Source organism: Eublepharis macularius, chromosome 4 (genome assembly GCF_028583425.1).
Source record: "Eublepharis macularius isolate TG4126 chromosome 4, MPM_Emac_v1.0, whole genome shotgun sequence".
NCBI classification, from domain to species: domain Eukaryota; kingdom Metazoa; phylum Chordata; class Lepidosauria; order Squamata; family Eublepharidae; genus Eublepharis; species Eublepharis macularius.
The window spans coordinates 69,260,745-69,280,146 of NC_072793.1; the positions used below are offsets into that span (position 1 = coordinate 69,260,745).

A 19,402-nucleotide genomic window follows, 5' to 3' on the forward strand; every position below is an offset into this window, starting at 1 on the left:
TCCATGTTATCTTCATAACCCATTAAATTTATTAGGCTGAGTGTGTATGACTGACCCAAAGTCACTCAGCAAGCTTCCATGGAAGAGAACCTGAGTCTTCTAGATCATAATCTGACCCTTTAACCACTATACCACACTGGAGTTGAAGTTACAAGTTTTTGCTCCATTGTGCATCACCTTACACTACACTTATTTACTTAATTTGAACTTGGTTTGCCATGTTGCTGCCCACTTGTCCAATTTGAAAATATCTTAGAGCTCTTTGTATTCTCACCCCTTTCCAGTAACTGATAGTATTCAATAGCATATTACTTCCTGAAAATGTAGAATCCGTTCAGCAAATATGGCTAATAACCAATGATAAACCTTTGCTCTATGAGTTTGTATAATTCATTTTAAAAAGCTGTCTAAGCCAGTTGTCACCATATCTGTGAGTAGTGGCAATGAATTGAGAAATCAGTTTAATGTTGCTTGAAGGGCTTTTCGGTCTGTCCTAAAAGCGTGGTTATTGCTTTCAGCCCTAAGGTATACCTTTAAAGAAAAAAGTCAGAAATAGTTTGATTTTTATTTAACAAAAATTACAAAAAAAACACAATTGCCTGCATAAAAAATACTGTCAAGTTACAATATGATGAAGAGTTGATGCTTTTGATCCTATAAACAACAGCAAACATTATTTGAAGTGTTTCCTGAAAAACTAGACCTTCAGACATGTAGAAAGCCTAAAAGATTCTGTTGTCTAATATATTGTGTCATTTTAAATTGCTGGGATCTTAGCTTATTTCCATTGAAGCTGTGCTGGCAAGGCACTTCTTCCAGTATTTTCTTCCTTTAGCACTAAGCACAGCATCAATAGTTTTTTGATTGATTTCATATTGCTGCTCTTACTTCTCTGACGCATTCCAGTATAGCCATCAATGTCTGTGAGTCTATTCACATGTGATACCATAGGAAAATGCTAAATAATGCTGTATGAACTGGGTTCTACAAGTGATCAGGTAAGTAGGCAAATACATTGCCATATAAATTCAAATCAGTTTTTGAACCTCACAGCAAACTTTGCCTTTTGGCATTTACAGTAATATATAAACACATAATAAAATTCTTGGTAGGTGCCATGTACTGATTCAATATGTTAACCTTGATATATTTAACACCATTTTGCACATTTTTAAAAATACACATGCACTGCACTGTTTATGTTAATGTGTGATACTAAACAAGGCTGAATGATTAAGTAATATGTAATGGCCTGCTTTAGCAGATTTTTAAGTATCATTTAACGGCAGCAAACTCTTACTATATTTTTAGTACTTTGGGGGGGTAACTTTTATGCCTAGAGTACTAAGATGTCTCATATTATTCCTATCTGTTTATAAGATATTCCAGTAGGGTTATAGCAGACAGGGGGCTTTGAGTATCTTGATTCTGCATAAAGATATGCTCATATGAATAGAATAATTAGAAAATATGTGGTTTTTCAGCATGATAATGCTTGTAGGTGAGCACATAATAGGTTTATATCTTATGACAAATTAATCTGTTTTGTAGTATTAATATGTGTGAAACATGTTCTTTCATATTACTATTTTCATACAAAATGAGTCAAAGAAGTGCCGCTCATCCAGCCATTCTGGAGCAGTATTTTCGAGTGTGCATGATTTCTCATCCCTCTTTAGCTAGAACTTAAGAACAAAAGAAGATTCCTAGTAGATCAGAGCTGAGGTCCAGTATCCTTTTATAAGGATAGAAGCAGAGAAGAAAGGCAATACCCTTCTGCCACTGCTGCCTCTGTTTGCTGATACTCTGTGGCATCCTGAGGTTTCATGAGGGTGATAACCATAGATATTTATTTACTTACTTCATTTATACCCCACCTTTCTTCCCAAATTGGCTTACAACAACCTCCCCTTTTCCATTTTATCCTCAAAACAACCCTATGAGGTAGGTTAGGCTGACAGTGTGTGATTGGCCCAAGGTCACCCAGCAACCTTACATGGCAGAGTGGGGATTTGAACCTGGGTCTCCCAGATCCTTGTCCAACACTCTTAACAATACACTACACTAGCTTTTAGAGGATAGATCTATGCTGTGATTGTTTGCTTAGTTCCCCTTCAAAGCCCTCTAAACTCTGATGTCTTAGACTACAACTTTCATGATGCTTCTCTAATCTAATAGTCTAATCTTCTAATAGTGGGGTATTTACTTATGACTGAACCCAGAGAATATAAGTGAAGAAAAGTGCTAGTGCATTAAGGCTAGTTCCAAAGGCCATAGGTTCTAGCCTGAAAGTTGCTGAAATTACCACTGTCCTTAACTTTTGAGTCAACAGCAGGCGAAAATTGTTCACTAAAGGTAGACTCTTTTTATAGCACAGTTTTTACCGACTGCCTACTTTATTCACTTTTATCCAAGTGATCATCCATTTGATTGCTTCCTGATAAATCTGCAGACTGGGCCTTAAATACAGTTCCAGTGAAGTGTATCTACAGGATTCTTTATTCTCTATCACTAGCCCTGCTCCATCGTACTCACCCACAGCTAACTGATAATGGCATGTAATGGTTTCTGCAGGAGAGCAGAGCTAGCATCTGAACAAAGGCAAACTCTGAAGTTGTGCACTGATGGGAGAAGATTAGAAAGCTCTTCCTCACCCCTGGACTTCGGCTCCATTTGCATTTCTAAGAGTAGCATATTATCCAAGCTGCTGGTTGTTGATCCCTGAGGCTTTGCCTTTCAGCTGCTCATTACATAGTTCATCACATGAGCTTAGCTTTGCGAGCTTGAGGTTGGGAAATTCCTGGAGATTTGGGGGGATGGAGTCTGGAGAGGGAAGATTTTTGGGAGGTGAGGGACCTCAGCAGGGTATAATGCCATAGAATCCACCCTCCAAAGTGGCCATTTTCTCCAGGGGAACTTATCCCTGTGGCCTGGAAATCAGTTGCAATTCTGGGAGATCTCCAGTTGCCACCTTGAAGTTGGCATCCCTGTGTGAGCTTTATATTCTGACTACACTAAAGCCACCCCCAGTACAGTTTTGTAAGAAGCAATTTAAAAGGCAGAAGGTTGGACTACAAAATGGGTAATGTTTTCTATTTACAGCTATAACCCTTTGCTATACCAGCAATAGCTTTGGGTACTGGCTGGTCCCTTGGCACTACATAATGACACTCCACTAGTCAATCTCCGGGGCAGGCTCTAATGGAGGGCAGAAAGTGCTGCTTTCCTCTTGTCTTGGATGATCATTGCTGGTTTGTCCAGCTTCTGGAAAGCCATCTTCATTGTACAAGTATTTGAATCCATCATAGAATTCATCTGTCTCCATGTCATCTTCATGATTTCTGGCTTGGCGAGGCGTGAAAACTGCTGGGACTGCCCAGCTCCCTCTGGCTTGTTGTTTAATTTGCATTGCTTTCTTGTCTGTGGAATAACAGTAGAATAACCTTTCATCCAGGCGGGCTTGAATCTTTTGGCTGGCAGGGTTGAAAATATAGACGGCATTGGATGGTTGGAAAGACAGGAGATGCTGGTCAACAAGCTCTTTACAGTGGATGAACTGTGTGCTGTCAATCTGCAATGCAATATAGAACAGAGCCATTTTTTCTCTAACTTCTGGAGGTATTTGCTACCATCAGTGTTCTTTAACTGATATACAAGCATGTGAAGGCATAGTTTTTAAGTTGCTATAGTTATACAGCTATATGAAACTAATTAAGTGAAACTCTACTCCAGGAATATACCTAATGTCACCACTAATTAATGCTGATGTATTGCATGGGGCAACTTTGTACATTTTTTTATGCCTACAAATGATGTTACATTAATGCAATGCCTAGTGTTCTGTGAGCTGCCACAGGACTTGCATAACAACTCCTGTAAGTAGCTGAGTTCTTCTGTTACACAGAAGGATCCTCTAAACACTCCTGTAAAAGGGGCAGGGAAAAGTCAGCATAACACAAGAACCTGAGAGCACTAGGTATGAGCTAATAGTTAGTATAGTAGCACAGGTAAAATAAGAAATGATATTAATATAGTTTGGTCTTATCTTAATATTTCCTGACCACACCTACATGGTGCTTCTGTGCTGACCTTCAGAATAGTTGGTGCAGTTGACCATCCTACTTTATGGATTTGGCTCCATGGAACTTGCATTGATAGCTCGTACTTCATCGAATGACCCTTGACTCCTCTAGGTCTTCATTTAGTGCTTGGCTCAGTGGACTGGAGATAGCCACACCATGAGAGATGCCAGGTGAGATTTAAAGCAAACTATGTGACATTCTAAAGGCTATGGTTTGACAAGTTCTCAACAGCCAGAAAAGTGGTGAGTTCCAATTGAGGAAAAACAGTACATGTTGGACTACCTTGAAAGTGTGACCTAAATTAGGCAGAGTGTCATGACACCACATAATCTAATGATCTTTGAATGATGGTCCTCCATCAAGGCATTAACTTCCATTAAAACTAACAGAATTTTGCATCCTGTAAAAAAAAAAAGGCATTCTAACAAAGACATACATGCACTCCTGAGAAGTACATTAAAAACGTGCAATGTTGGTTTATAAGTATTCATGAGATTTCTTTCTTTTTTTAAAAAAATCTTTGTATTGGCCTCAGATTTGTGCTGCAGAGGCCATGTTGACTCCTACCTGTGCTTTTTTTAGCAGATCAGTTATCACAGGAAACCAGTCAGGAGTCAGCCTCTCCAACTCTAAGGTGATGATCACCAAAGCCAATGTGGAGCCCTTAAACTGCAGCAGCTGGTGGCATGCCATACAGTGCTGCAGCTGTTTGGTCAAGAATGCGGCATGGCGGGAAGGATTCCTCTGAGGCAGCCCATTTAGTAGATGGGCCCACTTGAACATCACCATGGCATGGAACTGGAGAGAAGATAAAAATACTAAATATATACAGATACTACACCTATATATATACATATATATATATAAAGACACACCACATGTTCACATATATTTAAAAAAGAACAGAGGTCAACAATGAACTTTGTACGTTTTCACATGTCATTGACCAGAAGTGCAAACTAATTCTTATTCATGGCAGGAAACCTCTCAAAAGTTGATTATTTATTTTGTTCTACTGTTACCGTTTTGTGTCGTAGTTGCCAAATATTGAAATGTATAAGCTTATACTGAATGTAATTAATTCTGAATTCATTGCATTGTCGCAATTGTCAATTCAGAGAGTTTGACATCCCATTTGTATGATTTAAAAATAGTGATGTTCAAGCCAGCAAATACAGATACAAAGGAGGGGAAAAAGAAATCACTGATGATGTTTGAAGCCCATTTAACAATCGCTTCATCCTGGTGTGACAGGACATTTCCCCAAAACAATCCTCATGCCAGGACGGAATAAATATCTGCTATTTTCCATAAAGAGAAGAGCTGAGACATTGTCATAGCACATGATTTTTGCCTTACTATAGCACACAGTGACTTCTTAAAGGGAAGTTTCCATTCTTTCTATGAACATTCAGCAAATAAGATGTGACTTAAGTGCCAGATCAGAATGATCTAATTTACTTAAATGAGGGTCGAGTGTTTTTTGTGCAGGGAGAGGAAAAGAATGCTGATCTGAGATAATCTATTTGTGAAATGTAGCATAAACTCTGAAAGATTTTTATGTACAGTATTACAGAGTGCAGATAGTTAGAAATATTTTTTCAGTGTGTATTTAATGAAAAAAATGGTCTATAGTGGTATGGTTATAAGAATCTTTTTCAAAGTCAATCTTTAGTTGTCCTTTCAAAATGGAAGTCTATATCATCTGTAAATCAGGCTTCAGGATCTGGAGTAGTGGGGTTGTTCAAAAGGAAGTTCAATAATTTCAAGATAATATTCTTTACAAGAGTTGCAGATATCCAAGAATCTTATGACTGTGAGGTTGAACAGAAGGAAATGTACACCATGCACCACTGCTGTTTTCTAGTCTTATTTGGTACGAAATAAAATCTAATTTAATCTTTTTGGGGGGCGGGAAATGTTTTGTGCTTACAATGTTTAAAAAATCCATTGATGTTGCTGTGTAAAGATCCCAGTGAAGTTTATCAAGTACAATTCTTTCCATCCTCAGAATCTCAGCTGGAGAACATTTACAACCACTCCGCACTGCAAGCTTCTTTACTGATGGTATTATCTGTTTTAAAAACAAAAGAAAAAAATAATAAATTAATTCCAATTCCTACAAAATTGTCTGTATTGTGTGTGGAACATTACTGGACATAAGAAGAGTTGCCTGTAGACTTTCAGTGTGAGCAGCCAGACTTCTTCAAATAAACCCTACCTGATACTAAAAATCTAAACTGTCTCCCCAGCCTTACACTATGCAAGATTCTGGGAAACCTTAATAGATTTTTTCCCCTCTCTAACGAATCCTCTTAATGTTCATCCATACTGAGGATAATCCTTGGACTTAACAGCCTTACTTTGCATTCTCAAACTACAGAAGAACTTGCAGGTTGTAGACACAAACCTAAAACATACATTGAATAAAAAGTTCAAATTCAGAGGAGAATTCTGATGAAATCTGCTTCAAGCTTTTACATGGCAGACGTGGTGCTCAGCTGTATCCTTGCTTCCACATGGATTTAGTATACAAGCAGACCTGGATTTTGGGCCACTAATTCTTTTGATGTAGGGAATACTTAAGAATGGCAAGCAATTATTGGCATTGAAGCAAGAGCTAATACTGCTCCTACACCAGCCACTATCATTATAAATATGGCACTGGAATCAGACACACAGCTAAGAAACTGAGTTTGAATGGTTGACGCAGGCAGACTAAGGCAAGAGTGAGCATGAATGACTCACATGATAAGAGTCCTTTTGCTACCAGAGAGTGGACTCTGTTAGCGTAATGCTCCCCATCTGAAACATTGTATTAAGCGTTTATATTGGGATTGCTACTGAGAGCCTAGCAGGACAGAGAGCCCCCTTACATTTGCACAGGCTGCCTCGCACCTATGTTGACTAACACAGTGCCTCGAGAAATTGTAGCCATGTGCATCTGTAAGGGTGGGGTCAACATTTTGTACTGTAAACACACACCCACATACCCCGCCAGTTGGGTCACTGTATAACATACATACCTCATCTTCTTCATTGATTTTTGCTGCAAGAACCAGGCAAGCAATTGCAATGCATTGGAGGTATTTTAACTGTGCCTAAAAGTGGGAAGTGGGGGCGGGGGGGGGGGAGAGAATGGAGGATGATGCCCAAATGGGAAAAAAAGAAATGATTATAATATATATGTAAATATATCCTAGCTCAAGTTTCTGAGCTGCCTAATTATAGTGCAGTATATAGTAGAAATAATCTTAAGCAATTTCGGTATAATGCCCTTGAAGGGTATGCACACAGTCTGCTGCGGGGGGGGGGGGGGGTGTATGTGCATCTCTCTCCACTAATACAGCTAAGATACAAGGGCATGGGGAAAATGTTTACCAATCACTGCTTTATGTATCATGTGATTCAGTGAGGGGATGGAATCAGTCTTATTCTTGTAGCTGCTACAAACAATACTTTCCTCTTATTACCATCTAAAATTAAAACATGGAACTCAGTCAAACTCCTTCTGCAAGTCAATGGAGATGCTGTGCTGTTGGCCTCAAAAGGAGAGCAACTGGTGTCAGTTGATGATCCATGAAGCTGCCTTATAAGGGTGTCAGACCCTTGGGTCTGTCAAGGCCAGCACAGTCTAGTCTGACTGGTGGCAGCTCTCTGGGGTGTGAGGAAAAGGTAATTTACATCATTCAAAATAGAAAAGAGTCAAGTAGCACCTTTAAGACTAACCAACTTTACTGTAGCATAAGCTTTCGAGAACCACAGCTCTCTTCGTCAGATGCATCTCTTCGTCACACACATCTGATGAAGGTAACTGATTCTCGAAAGCTCATGCTACAGTAAAGTTGGTTAGTCTTAAAGGTGCTACTGGACTCTTTTCTATTTTGCTACTGCAGACTAACCTGGCTAACTCCTCTGGATCACATCATTCACTACCTGATAGTTTTTAACTGGAAATGCTGGGCCATGGCTCCTTCCCTGTTATGTTTTTATTTCAGATTTGAACTTGATTAATCAGAATTTCTGTTTTATACTCCATGAAAATAGATATTGAGGGGACTTTGGATGTGAGAAAACAAGCCCTAGTGTAACGTATATATAAGCGGACACATTATCAAGTGTAAAGGTCACACACACACACACACACTTTTGTGCTGCGGCTCTAGTCTGTTTTAAGATGTGGGTGACATATAAGTGTAAAAGGTAGGAACACAAGAATCGGTGATAAACAGGAAATGTTCAACCTCAATTTCAACACTCTGCCCACCAAGGATTAAATGTGCATGGCTGTTGCAGCCAAATTACCTTGCCACTACTTTCCATTGCTAGTCAAATGTAGAGAGGAGAGGGCAAAGCTCTTTACCTTCACTGATGCCAATAACCGATTAAGAATGCTGGTAGCCAAGGCAAATGTTCCAGAGCAAAACTGAAACAGTGAGCTTAATTCTCCAATCCACAAAACAGCTTTCTCATAATATAATGGAGGAATGTCTGTGCCCTAAAGTGAAAGAATCAAGTTAAAATAAGCCCAGCTATAAAGATCGTCGTTATGAGTAATTCTTTAGTCTCAGCATATAGCATTCTAGGCACACACACAAAAGGCACCTTAGGTTTTTTTCCCAGGATAGGTGTTGATCTGGCTGCCATTTGTCTATTATTATCATGATAGGCACAGGTGATCCTCTGCTGTACAGTTCTTCATTTGGGCAGTAGGTGCTTCCTGGTTCATTGAAATGAAAGCTGCTAGTACAGGAGGAATGCACTTTGCAGGCCACATGGAACCATCAGCCATGGTGCTCAATCCCTCTTCCACACACCCCTAAGAATAAAAGGGCATGTAGGGACAATTTGTGGGTGCATAGTATGGGACTGGTTCCCATTGCTGCAGCCAACTAGATTACAGTCTCCAGATTTTAAGAAAACAGATTTTAAAACAAGCCTGGTAGGGGGTAATTCTCATATACAAGTGTGTCTCAAATGTTATATTCCTTTCCTATGAGACTTGAAAGAGAATACCTTTAATGTGAAATCTTGAAAGACTGGCACCTTCCAAATCTCTGCCTCCCTGGCTAGAGCATGCTCCAATACAAAGGCAAATTCCTCACTCCCTGTAGATCCTGTGCACTTCATAGCAGTTATTGAGTAGGCCTGTTTCCTGGGCAGTGACCACTACCTGCAACCAAAAAGAATGATTTTCCCCCCTAAAAACCAGTCTAGCTTGTGAAGGATGTTTCCAGATTGTAGTTGATGGACAGGCACACGTCAGTCAGAGAGCCACAATGTAAATATAAGAGCTTAAAAGGCTGATGCCATTTTGCATGTGCAAAGATGAGAGACCAAGATGAGAGAAAGAAAGATGAGAGACCAAGCTATTGTTATGTGGGCAAGCCTTATCTCAGCAGCACATTATTTCCCCTAGTTGTACTGTGCTGACCAGAATCCCTGGCTAGTTTTAACCCATCATGTTTGGGTGCCTTATCTTCTCTCTCTGGCTGTAGAAATTTCTCTTAAATCCCTTGTTAGGCGATGAACAGTGCATATTTTAAAGCTACAATATTGAAGGGGTGCTATGCTGCATGGCAGCTGCTATATCCAAGCTGTTGTATACTGCAGCTTTACTCCAAGGTCAGATCTGTAGACCTGGTTTATGCGAGGCAGAAAATGAGATGGTAGAACATAGAAAGGATAGAAAGCACTGCACCAGGACAGGCTGCAGGTGGTGGGTTCCAATTTTGAATGTGCCTTCATTTTTAAAAAATCCATGCCAATAGAAAATTAGCCAGCATGGAGAAAGTTTCTGCCCTTTCTCTTTGTTCGTTTACTGATTTTCTCTTTGTAGGGTGTTTACAACACATTCCAAGCTATGATAGTAGTCCAACACTACACAGGCCATTCTGCCACCTCATCATATTATGCCCTCATTCTTAAATCAGGTTGCCTATGCAAGGCAATGAGATAACAGTGAATGGACCACATCACTTCAGACTGCAGGTGAGGCTTATGGAAAAACACATTGAATGTCCCCCTATTTTAAAAACTCCTGGTCAACAGAAAACCAGCACCCAAGAAAAGGGAAGAAGTGATCTCTTTCTCCCTGCTGTATTTTTTTTTTGTTCATGCAGAGATTTTTTTATATGAAGCTCTGGATTCCCCTTAGGATTGCTGCTAGCATGGAGAAAAAATATCCTATCCATTTAATAAAATGTTATTTACCTCTGTGCCATCAAAAGTATCACCTATCTGCCATACAAGCAGTGAGTCAGTTGCTCCTACTTGGCTCCTGCCTCACTCATCGCTGTTCTGGTAAATCCAGACCCCTGGTTCAGGGGATATTTGGAGGGTAAACCTCATTGCTGGCAATTCCTGGTGGCTATCCCAGGTACTTCCTAAACTATGGGATCAGCCAATTTGGCTGGTGCACCATTTTTTCCCTGCTTTTTAAAGACTTTCCCCTGCTGATGAGTTGGCACAGAGTTGGTAATTGGTCTGATTGAATTCTCCCTCAGTTTTACAGCCGCAATCCAAACACCCTCCTATGCCTATGGAGGAGCAAAGGGAGGACAGATCAAATAGCGATCAGTCAGCAGCAGGCAAAATTGCTAGGAGACTCAAGCGAGCTGTAGGTGTAGCCCCCACCCTGCTCAGCAGCACTCGGTTCTTAGGAATCCCCTCATCCATCCCTATCTGAGGGTGAGCTCCTTAACCACAAACACTGTAAATTGACATTTTCACACATTAAGCCCTTATTAAACGGACAGGGCATTTTTACTCCAGGTTTCTGGTAACCCTAATTCCACTGGCAACCATTTGAAGGAAAGTATCTTACTCATATGGGCACTGTCCAATCAATGCCCACAACTGGCAAGCCAAATATATACGTGTCTAAAGCTGGGAATTTTTTTCAGCCTTTTCAGGGCATGGCTAAAAGTGGCACAAAACAAATGTGGCTAAGGTGAGCAAAGACTATGACAGTTCCTCAGGCAACAACACCACAACAATATTTATTGTATTGTAAATTCTGATAATGTTGTTAATTCCACTGTAATGAATTTGTACGAAATTCATATACGAAATTTGGGTTACTGAGGATACTGCTGGATTCCAAGTACAGGTTGCATTGGGAATGCATAAGAATGTTTGACCAGATCTTTGGAATTTGGGTACGAAAATACTATTACTGGTGAGTGTATGCTGTGAAACATGGAACCTGTCTTTGGGGCTATGAAAAAGGTATTTTCTTCTGCAGTGACACTATTCTTGAAGCAAGATATCCATGTTCAATATGTTTGTAGAAGCTACTGAAGCAGTATTGTGGCCAGTGCCCTGGGAGAGGAAATCAAGCCCACTGTTCTATAAAAATAATCTTCTGTACACACCTTTCCCAAACGTCTTTCAACAAGCGCTTGCATTAGATTTAAAACTCTAGATTCCTTGACTGGCCAGTAGACCCATCACGATCCGTTGCTCAAATTGTCATATGATCTGAAACAGGACAAAGGAGAGGACTAGAGTCCACTGCCAAATTTAACAATCTTTAATTTTAAATCATACTGCCTCATTAATGCAGGAACATGTACACATGAGTGAAATAAACATTTAAGGATGCAGGTACAAAGAATAAAAAACAGAAATCATGAATAAAGAGGCTAAGAGGGACAATATTACACTATGAATGACTCTCACATGCTGAGGGTGCTTTCACGAGGAGCTTCTGTTCTGGTTTGATGATTACATTGAAGCAGGGTTTTCTCCCCCCCCCCCTTTTTTGTAGTATCTGCATGTTGTCTTCTTCATTTCATCCACTTTCCGGCATTCCCCCGGCTTTGCTCTGTTCTTTCTCAAATGCCTGCTATAGTGTTATAGCACTACACTATTAGTTTTTATGAAAAGTCCTGCAAAAGCCCTCCAACGTGTGAGGGCGTGACTAAGAAAGGCACAGAGAATAACCTATGTGTGTAGGGGAGCGGATAATGCTCCTTTGTCATTGCTAACTGCAATGTGGAAGCACCTGTCCTGAAAAACTCTGGTAGTGAAAAACTGCCCTGCATACTGAAAAACTTTGGTAGGATATTCAACTATCAAGACATTTTGGTACTTTGGGTTTTTCCCTCTCCCCTCCTACAGTACTGCTGTTGCAACATGATACTGTTTTACATGATCAAGATTTCTGATACCAGATCCATCACAAAGCATGATTATGAACAATAGAGCTGCCGCATGCAAGTCTGGATTTCTTTCAAAACAGCAGCTTTGCAACTTTTCAAACTGATGGAAACAAACATGCAGCCAGCAATGATGTTACACACAAAGCCATGTGCCATATATGATGATCCAGCCAAAGTTAAATATCATTAAATCTTACTGCTTTTAAATTGGAAGTTAATTATGTGTATTCATATCATCTGCTGAAACCAACATGTATAAACATGTGCCCTTACTCTGCCAGCAGCAGACAATGCTTGGATCAACTATTTTGTCAGTGTCTGGAGTCTGAGGGTAATAGCGCTCTTTCCAGCCAAAAATGTACACTTTTAATCTGGATGCTTATATATGGAAGGTATCAAAAATGCATGTAACACTAGATTTTTTAGCATCAGGTTTCAAGAGGTGTATATAACACAGAGTAATAGTTGATTGATATCTTCCTGGTGTTTTTCAACCACTAAAGGAAGAACCCAAAGCCATTCTGCTTACATTTCTGCCCATACATAAAACATTTTTATAATTCAGTGAAAAGCAGGGCTTTTCTTCTGGGAAAAGAGGTGGTGGAACTCAGTGGGTTGCCTTCGGAGAAAATGGTCACATGGCTGGTGGCCCCGCCCCCTGATCTCCAGACAGAGGGGAGTTTAGATTGCCCTCTGTGCCGCTGAGCAGTGCGGAGGGCAATCTAAACTCCCCTCTGTCTGGAGATCAGGGGGCGGGGCCACCAGCCATGTGACCATTTTCAAGAGGTTCCGGAACTCCGTTCCCCCGCGTTCCAGCTGGAAAAAAGCCCTGGTGAAAAGTATGTGTGACTGGATCTTTGAGTACACTTCCCAATCTGATTTCTCCTGAGCAGAACTTGTTGATAACTATGGAGTTTACTGTGGAATTATCTGAAAGGTTTGCACAGGCCCAGCCCAACCCTGTCTAGACAGGTAGATACTGACTTCATGTGTCACTGAATATCCTTCAGTTTACACTGTTAAGTGTGGAACAGGATTTAAGTATTGGACATGGTTCAGGGAGCTCTGGTAGTACAACAATCTGAACACAAGAGAGTCTCCTTCTCATACCACATATAAAGTGCACCAAACACTGGCGTCCACAAAGAGCCAAAGAATGTGCGAATGGGTTGACAGCATCAATCATAGTCATAACCCTGGGAATAGAATCAGAGATGTCCAAGATTCACCTGTGCCAAGCTAACTGTCCTCAAACTTTTTACTAAAAAAAACAGGTTGTGTCCCAGCTTAGTAAGACCTAAAGAATAAGCAGTAGCCCATCTCCTGTTAGACTTTAAGGTGCCACGGGACTTCCGTTTTGTTTTTCATCTTCTTACTGCCTTTGGTAATGTGATCAATTGAAACTGAGCTCAACCTCTTTCGGGGAAGGAGGGCGGAGTAATAGCTAAAGTGCTCCTGGAATGATCCAAAACCTCAAATGTTGCTTTGCACAAAGAGAAGAACCAAGCCAGGAAAGCAAGCAGCCCAGGTAGAGACAGCCAAGCCACAAATCTCCTTCCGTTTTCATGAAAGAAAAACAACAGGAAACCAGGCGCATGGCAGATCATGTGACTGGTCGGCGCTTTAAAAAGGAATAACAAAAGCCTCCACCTTTGCTGAGAACAAATGCCTCAGCAGAATGCCTAGGAAGCTGGAGAAACCAATCGACAGTCAAAGGACATGTTTCCAATACTGCCATCCCCAGGTGTTTTGTACCCCGATGCACAAAACTGGTGTTTTGTACCCCGATGTCCCACCGACAGTTAACCCTTACAGTCCTTCCCTCTTCCCGAATCGGGTCTTACCTCCCCGGAGGGGGCGGGCAGGCATTAGGAAGCCCGCCGCTAAGTAGGGGCTTTGCTTTTCACGCCTTCGTTGCTTCTTTCCGGGTGCTTGGCTCCGCTTTGGCAGTCAAGAGCTCGACCGGGGAGGAAGAGGCAGTGGGAACGGCTCCGCCAACCATAGTCTTTCGCGAAGCGAACGGCCCCTGCTAAAGAAAAGCACGTAGGAGCGCGCGATCCTCTCCTCCGTCGCAGCCCAGGAGCAACCCCCGACCTGACTGGCTCCAGACTGGTACTTAGGCTGTTTACAAGCTCGTTCTGGAAGCGCACAGCAGTGGGGACGGCCTTTTAAAGGGCGGGTTCAGACGGCGCCAGGCTCCTCCCTTGTGCTTGGGGGTTGCTGACATCGCCCTCCCCGCTGAATCTGAGGGGTGCCTGATCCCGATCAGCGCCTGCTACGTGACACTTTGCATGAACCTTCCAAGGGTGTGTGTGGAGGGGTGAGGTCGCGAGGAAGCCACCAGCTGCTATCCCCTAGGGGTTTAGGACCCACTCTTCCCAAGGAGTAGATTGTACGCGTTTCTTGCGCAGGGGATTATTAGCCACATAGTTGGGGCTCCCCCACCCTCTTGGGAGATCATACACTGAGCTCTGTCTAGGTCACCATTAGTATATTGAGCGCTGCCCCTCCCTCCACGAAAACAATACGTCCTTTGGGCTAGTTTTGGAAAGCCAGCACCAGTGATCTGCATTTCTTGCGAACGGGTATGTGAATATGTGGATGTATTAACCACAGGTCAAACCCGGAATTCTTGTGAAAGCCTGAGTCTGCGAGTCTTCCAAAAAGGCTAAATTGGTTTTATTCAGGCTTGCTTTGAGTGGACAAAGACAGGAAGACTCATTCTTAGAAACAATAATCAAGAGTGTATAATTGATATCTACGTTTTGAGATCTTTCTCTCTTGATATGGATGTATGATTTACCTCACCCCAAAGTACGATATGATGATGATGATGATAACAACAATAACAACAATCCAGTTATATACCGCCCTTCAGGACAACTTAACATCCACTCAGTGCAATTTACAAAGTATATAATTATTGTCCCCACAACAATCACCCTGTGAGGTGGGTGGGGCTGAGAGAGCTCTGGAAGAGTTCTGACTGACCCAAGGTCGCCCAGCTGGCTTCCAGTGGAGGAGTGGGGACTCATATGTATTGAAATGGAAAAAAATCCCCTATTCACTCTGATCTCAGCATCTCAGGAAATCAAGTAGCCAGTCTTGTCTCAACATGCCTAACCAATATGCCCCCATTTTAAATTAGGGAAATTGTACCTGGAATCCCCCAATACACTGAAAGCAAGATCATTATGGGTTTGGGCAGGACCTTTTTAATGGCAGCACCAACACTGTGAAATTTGCTGTCTAAGCATGAACCTAACCTTGATAAACTTAAGCTATTATACATTAAGAAATCTTTTGAGGACATGTTGTAAGATGACTAATATGAGTAGGTTATTCATTCCAGAGCATGAATAACAGACCTTTTGTGATAACATACTTTGTAAACCACTCTGAGTGGGCATTAAGTTGTCCTGAAGGGCGGTATCTAAATAAAATATTATTATAATATTATTATTCTGTACATGGCTTCTATGTAAGAGATGGGATACAAATGAAGTAAATAAAGAATGCAGTCTTCATGCTTATTTGAGAGTAAGCCTCATTGGATTCAGTGGGACTTACTGCATTGTGAGCTGGGACTGAAAGCATCATTACATTTGATCTCCTAGACAAAATGTAAGAGGAAAATCAAGCCACACATTCTTTTCAAAGGCAACACCTCAATTTTCATGTATCACACTTGCTGCATGGTAGAGCAATAACAGTAGCCTAATTCCTTCCTAAGTGGATTCCTCAAAGTTCACAGTCCCAAATAAGTGGGTTAAAGCTTGGGGTATAAATGAACAAACTGTATTCAGGCTTCTTTCTGTACTGTGAAAGAGAGTGAGCGAAAGAGAGCACTCTCCTCCCATAACTGAATGATATGGCACTGCTTGATATGTTTATTTTATTTTTCTTCATTTGTTATTTATTGTCACTGAGACTCAATGTGGATTATACAGTGCAAGTCAATATGATAAATGGCTAGCAAATTCAATACTGCAGAAATCTGAAAACAAGCATAGAGCCAAATGCAGATATCAAACACTGCAGAAACACAAGTAATTTGACACGAACGTATGCACCCTTGTCTTCAATGGGCAAAGGTCAGACCACGGTTCAGGCTGAATCCCCAATCCCAAAAGAAGGCCTTCCCTCAAAGGTGCAGTGCAAAAGATTAATTTGAAGGTGTGGCCTCTTTCATGAGTGGGTCCTGTCTCCATTTGAGAGAAGCCCAGGACTGCCAAGGAAGCTGTGAAATCCTGGGCTGGTCCTCCTGACATGGAGCATTCAGTATGCACGTTGAAGTCCCCCAGAACGATCAGTACAGGTGTCTCCAGCATCACATCTGAGAGCACCTCTGCCAATTTTGAAAGGTGTTTACTGGGGAACTAGGTGGCAGGTAAACAAGCAGAATACCTAGTATTGTCATTTTGTTAATTATTCAGAGCACAGCTATGATATAATTTTTAGACCTGTTGAAATTACTATTCATTTAAATAATTTTTAAACAAGCAAAACCAATGCTTCATGAAGTTTCTGTCATAATAAATATTAATCAAAGGTGTCAAAGGCTCTTTAATGTTTTGGATACAATAGACTACTTGTTTGAAATTTGGCACTAAGTTCAGTACCCAAGATGGAGTTTGGCACCTAAGATAAGGCTTTGTTCTTATGTGATTACTAAAGCAAGCAGAGGAGTTAGCCGTGTTAGTCTGTGGTAGCAAAATCAAAAAGAGTCCAGTAGCACCTTTAAGACTAACCAATTTTATTGTAGCATAAGCTTTCGAGAATCAAGTTCTCTTCGTCAGATGCCTGATACAGATACTGGCCAAATACAGAAGAGCAGGGCCGATTCCAGACGGCCAGAAATAGCGTTTTGCCCGCGCTATTAATCGCTTACCGGCCACGCGGGTATTTTCGCCTCCATCCGACTTGTCCCGTCTTCATCCGTCTTCATCCGTTCTGAGCCATGCCGTTCCGCCTCCGCATGTTCGCATGGCCAAGAGAGGGACCCAGGGATTGGTTCTCTTCTCCCCGGCACAACTGACGTGGGGGGCCTTCATTTGCTCGCGTCTCGAAGTTTTTTTTTTTATTTCTTTCCCCCCGTTTTGCGCAAACGCGCAAACGCGCACATGCGCGAAGCCGCGGCATCGACGATGCGGTCAATGATTGGTCCGGGAGATTCTCGCGAAGTACATTGGTCGATGGTTCCACTCTAGATTCTCAATTGCTAATCTGGTACGTGCTGACTGTTGGATCCTGAAATGGCGCCCGGGAGAGAGCTTTTACTCGTGATGGCGCAAGTGGTGATTCTCCTGCTGCAGAACACGGTCACACTTTGCCATGCGCATCTGCGGCACATTCTGAGGCGCAGAAGGGCTGCCCAGCTGATTTTCCACAGCGAAAGATTGGGTGCAGCTTCACGTAGGTCAACTATGCGAGGGATCCGTCTGCGGCAGCGATGGTATGTGCTGGCGGACACCAGAGAGCACAGAGACTGCTGGGTATACCCCCGGAGCCAGGACTGGTGGGAGCGCATAGCCCTGCGTGTATGGGACGACACCCATTGGATTCAGTGTTTCCGGATGACCAGGGGCACCTTCAATGAGCTGGTGGATGCCCTGAGGCCGACCCTGGCACGCCAGTCCACCAACATGCGTGAGCCCGTGTCCGTGGAGAAGAGGGTGGCGGTGACGTTGTGGTGCCTTGCCACTGGGGCATGCTACCGCGTTGCAGCGGATCACTTCGGCCTGGGGCTGTCCACCGTTTCAGATGCTGTGCTGGAGGTCTGCTTCGCAATTGAGAAACAGCTACTCTCGAAGACAGTGTGTCTCGGGGACGAGGTCGGGAAGGTGAGTGATGGCTGCAGGAGGGGCAGGCGGTTTGCGCAGGCTGGAACAAAGGTGGTTTGTGTTGTTCTCTGTGTACCCGATGTTGCGCGACTGCGCATTTCCAATCATGCGTGTTTCTGGTCTCTGTTTCAGATAATGGATGGGTTTGCAGCGCTGGGGTTCCCTCATTGTGTTGGGGCGATTGATGGCACTCACATCCGCATCGGTCAGCCCCGTGGGAAGCCGGACCAATATGGTAACCGAAAGAACTACTCCTCCATCTTGCTGCAGGGTACAGTCGATCACACCGGCCGTTTTGTCGATGCAGAGGTGGGTTGGAGTGGCAAGAACCACGATGCCTTCGTCTTCCGCAACTCGGCTCTCTGTGCTGCAATGGACAATGGGGCTTTTGTGCCTGGGAATCCCTCCCTGACAGTGAATGGTGTTTCAGTGCCACCGCTGATGATCTCGGATGGTGCTTATCCGATGCGCCGGTGGTTGATGAAGCCGTATGGAAAATTTGCTGTCACACCACAACAGAAATACTTCGACCGCTGCCTGGCACGGGCCAGGAACCGGGTGGAATGCAGTTTTGGTCGTCTGAAGGGACGCTGGCAGTGCCTCCTCCATCGGCTGAAGGCCAGAGAGGAGAACGTGGTGACCATTGTTACCGCGTGTGTGATCCTGCACAACTTGTGCGAGGCCAAAGGACATGCAGTGCTCGGGTCACTGACGGATCCCACGCCCTTGACAATGCCCGGGGATGGACTGGAGTATGGGGAGAACGACAGGGGGATGCTTGATGAGGGGAAGAGGGTTCGTGACGCGATGGCAGAATTCATGTATTCAAGATGCGGACGGTGATGCCCTGGCTTTCTTTGGGGGGAGGGAAAACTCATATCCCCAAAGTGCCAATATTGCGAGGAAAAGTTTGTCCTGCCAATAAATGCTTGTTATTGCACTCGAACAGCTGTCGTTTTCCTTGTCCGTTCCTGGGTGTGGGGGGGGGGATGCAGACCGGGCAGGTTTTGGTATTGCCGCATTTGCGCACTAAGTGGCGATCATCTGCAACTGCGCAATAGCAGCCGAATGCACAGTCCGTGCCACCGCACGTTTTCTGGTGGGCCCCGCCATGACCGCTCCTGCCGTGGGGGTAGTGTTACGGGGGTGGCTTTATACGGGTCACCGGCACATCTAAGCCGGTGACTACAGAAAGTGGCAAAGCCGTGTCGGTCACCCCCTTCTCAGAGTCGCTTGAGTGTTCTGCTTTGCGGAGATGCGCAAATGCGGCGATACACTCATGTTGGCAACCCTTGGGTGAACACTCTCGGGA

General features: G+C 43.0%; 2 protein-coding genes across 3 annotated transcripts; one reads left to right on the forward strand and one right to left on the reverse strand.

The window, feature by feature from the left end:
• Window positions 1–551: 551 nt before the first annotated feature.
• CCNI2 (cyclin I family member 2) lies at window positions 552–14,381 on the reverse strand. Of its 2 annotated transcripts, XM_054977751.1 has the most exons (8): window positions 14,092–14,381; window positions 11,459–11,564; window positions 9,099–9,255; window positions 8,446–8,580; window positions 7,109–7,183; window positions 6,016–6,156; window positions 4,650–4,880; window positions 552–3,571 (listed from the first exon to the last, which is right to left on the reverse strand). In XM_054977751.1, exons 3-8 carry the CDS (start codon window positions 9,210–9,212, stop codon window positions 3,176–3,178), a joined length of 1,092 nt encoding a protein of 363 aa, XP_054833726.1. In that variant the 5' UTR covers window positions 9,213–9,255; window positions 11,459–11,564; window positions 14,092–14,381; the 3' UTR covers window positions 552–3,175. The 2 variants fall into 2 exon arrangements, with proteins under 2 accessions (XP_054833726.1, XP_054833727.1); XM_054977752.1 differs by lacking the exon at window positions 9,099–9,255.
• A 3,151-nt stretch (window positions 14,382–17,532) lies between these two features.
• LOC129327595 (uncharacterized) lies at window positions 17,533–18,933 on the forward strand. Its single transcript, XM_054976350.1, has one exon. It carries the CDS (start codon window positions 17,533–17,535, stop codon window positions 18,931–18,933), a length of 1,401 nt encoding a protein of 466 aa, XP_054832325.1.
• The last annotated feature ends 469 nt before the right edge of the window (window positions 18,934–19,402 follow it).

Excerpts from the sequence above, each read along its gene's own strand:
- CCNI2 (XM_054977751.1), bottom strand. The coding sequence starts at position 9,212 with ATGAAGTGCACAGGATCTACAGGGAGTGAGGAATTTGCCTTTGTATTG. Across the intron at positions 8,581-9,098 it reads TTCAAGATTTCACATTAAAG|GGCACAGACATTCCTCCATT; the intron begins GTATTCTCTTTC and ends CTTTCACTTTAG. Across the intron at positions 7,184-8,445 it reads GGTTATTGGCATCAGTGAAG|GCACAGTTAAAATACCTCCA; the intron begins GTAAAGAGCTTT and ends TCCCACTTTTAG.
- LOC129327595 (XM_054976350.1), top strand. The coding sequence starts at position 17,533 with ATGGCGCAAGTGGTGATTCTCCTGCTGCAGAACACGGTCACACTTTGC.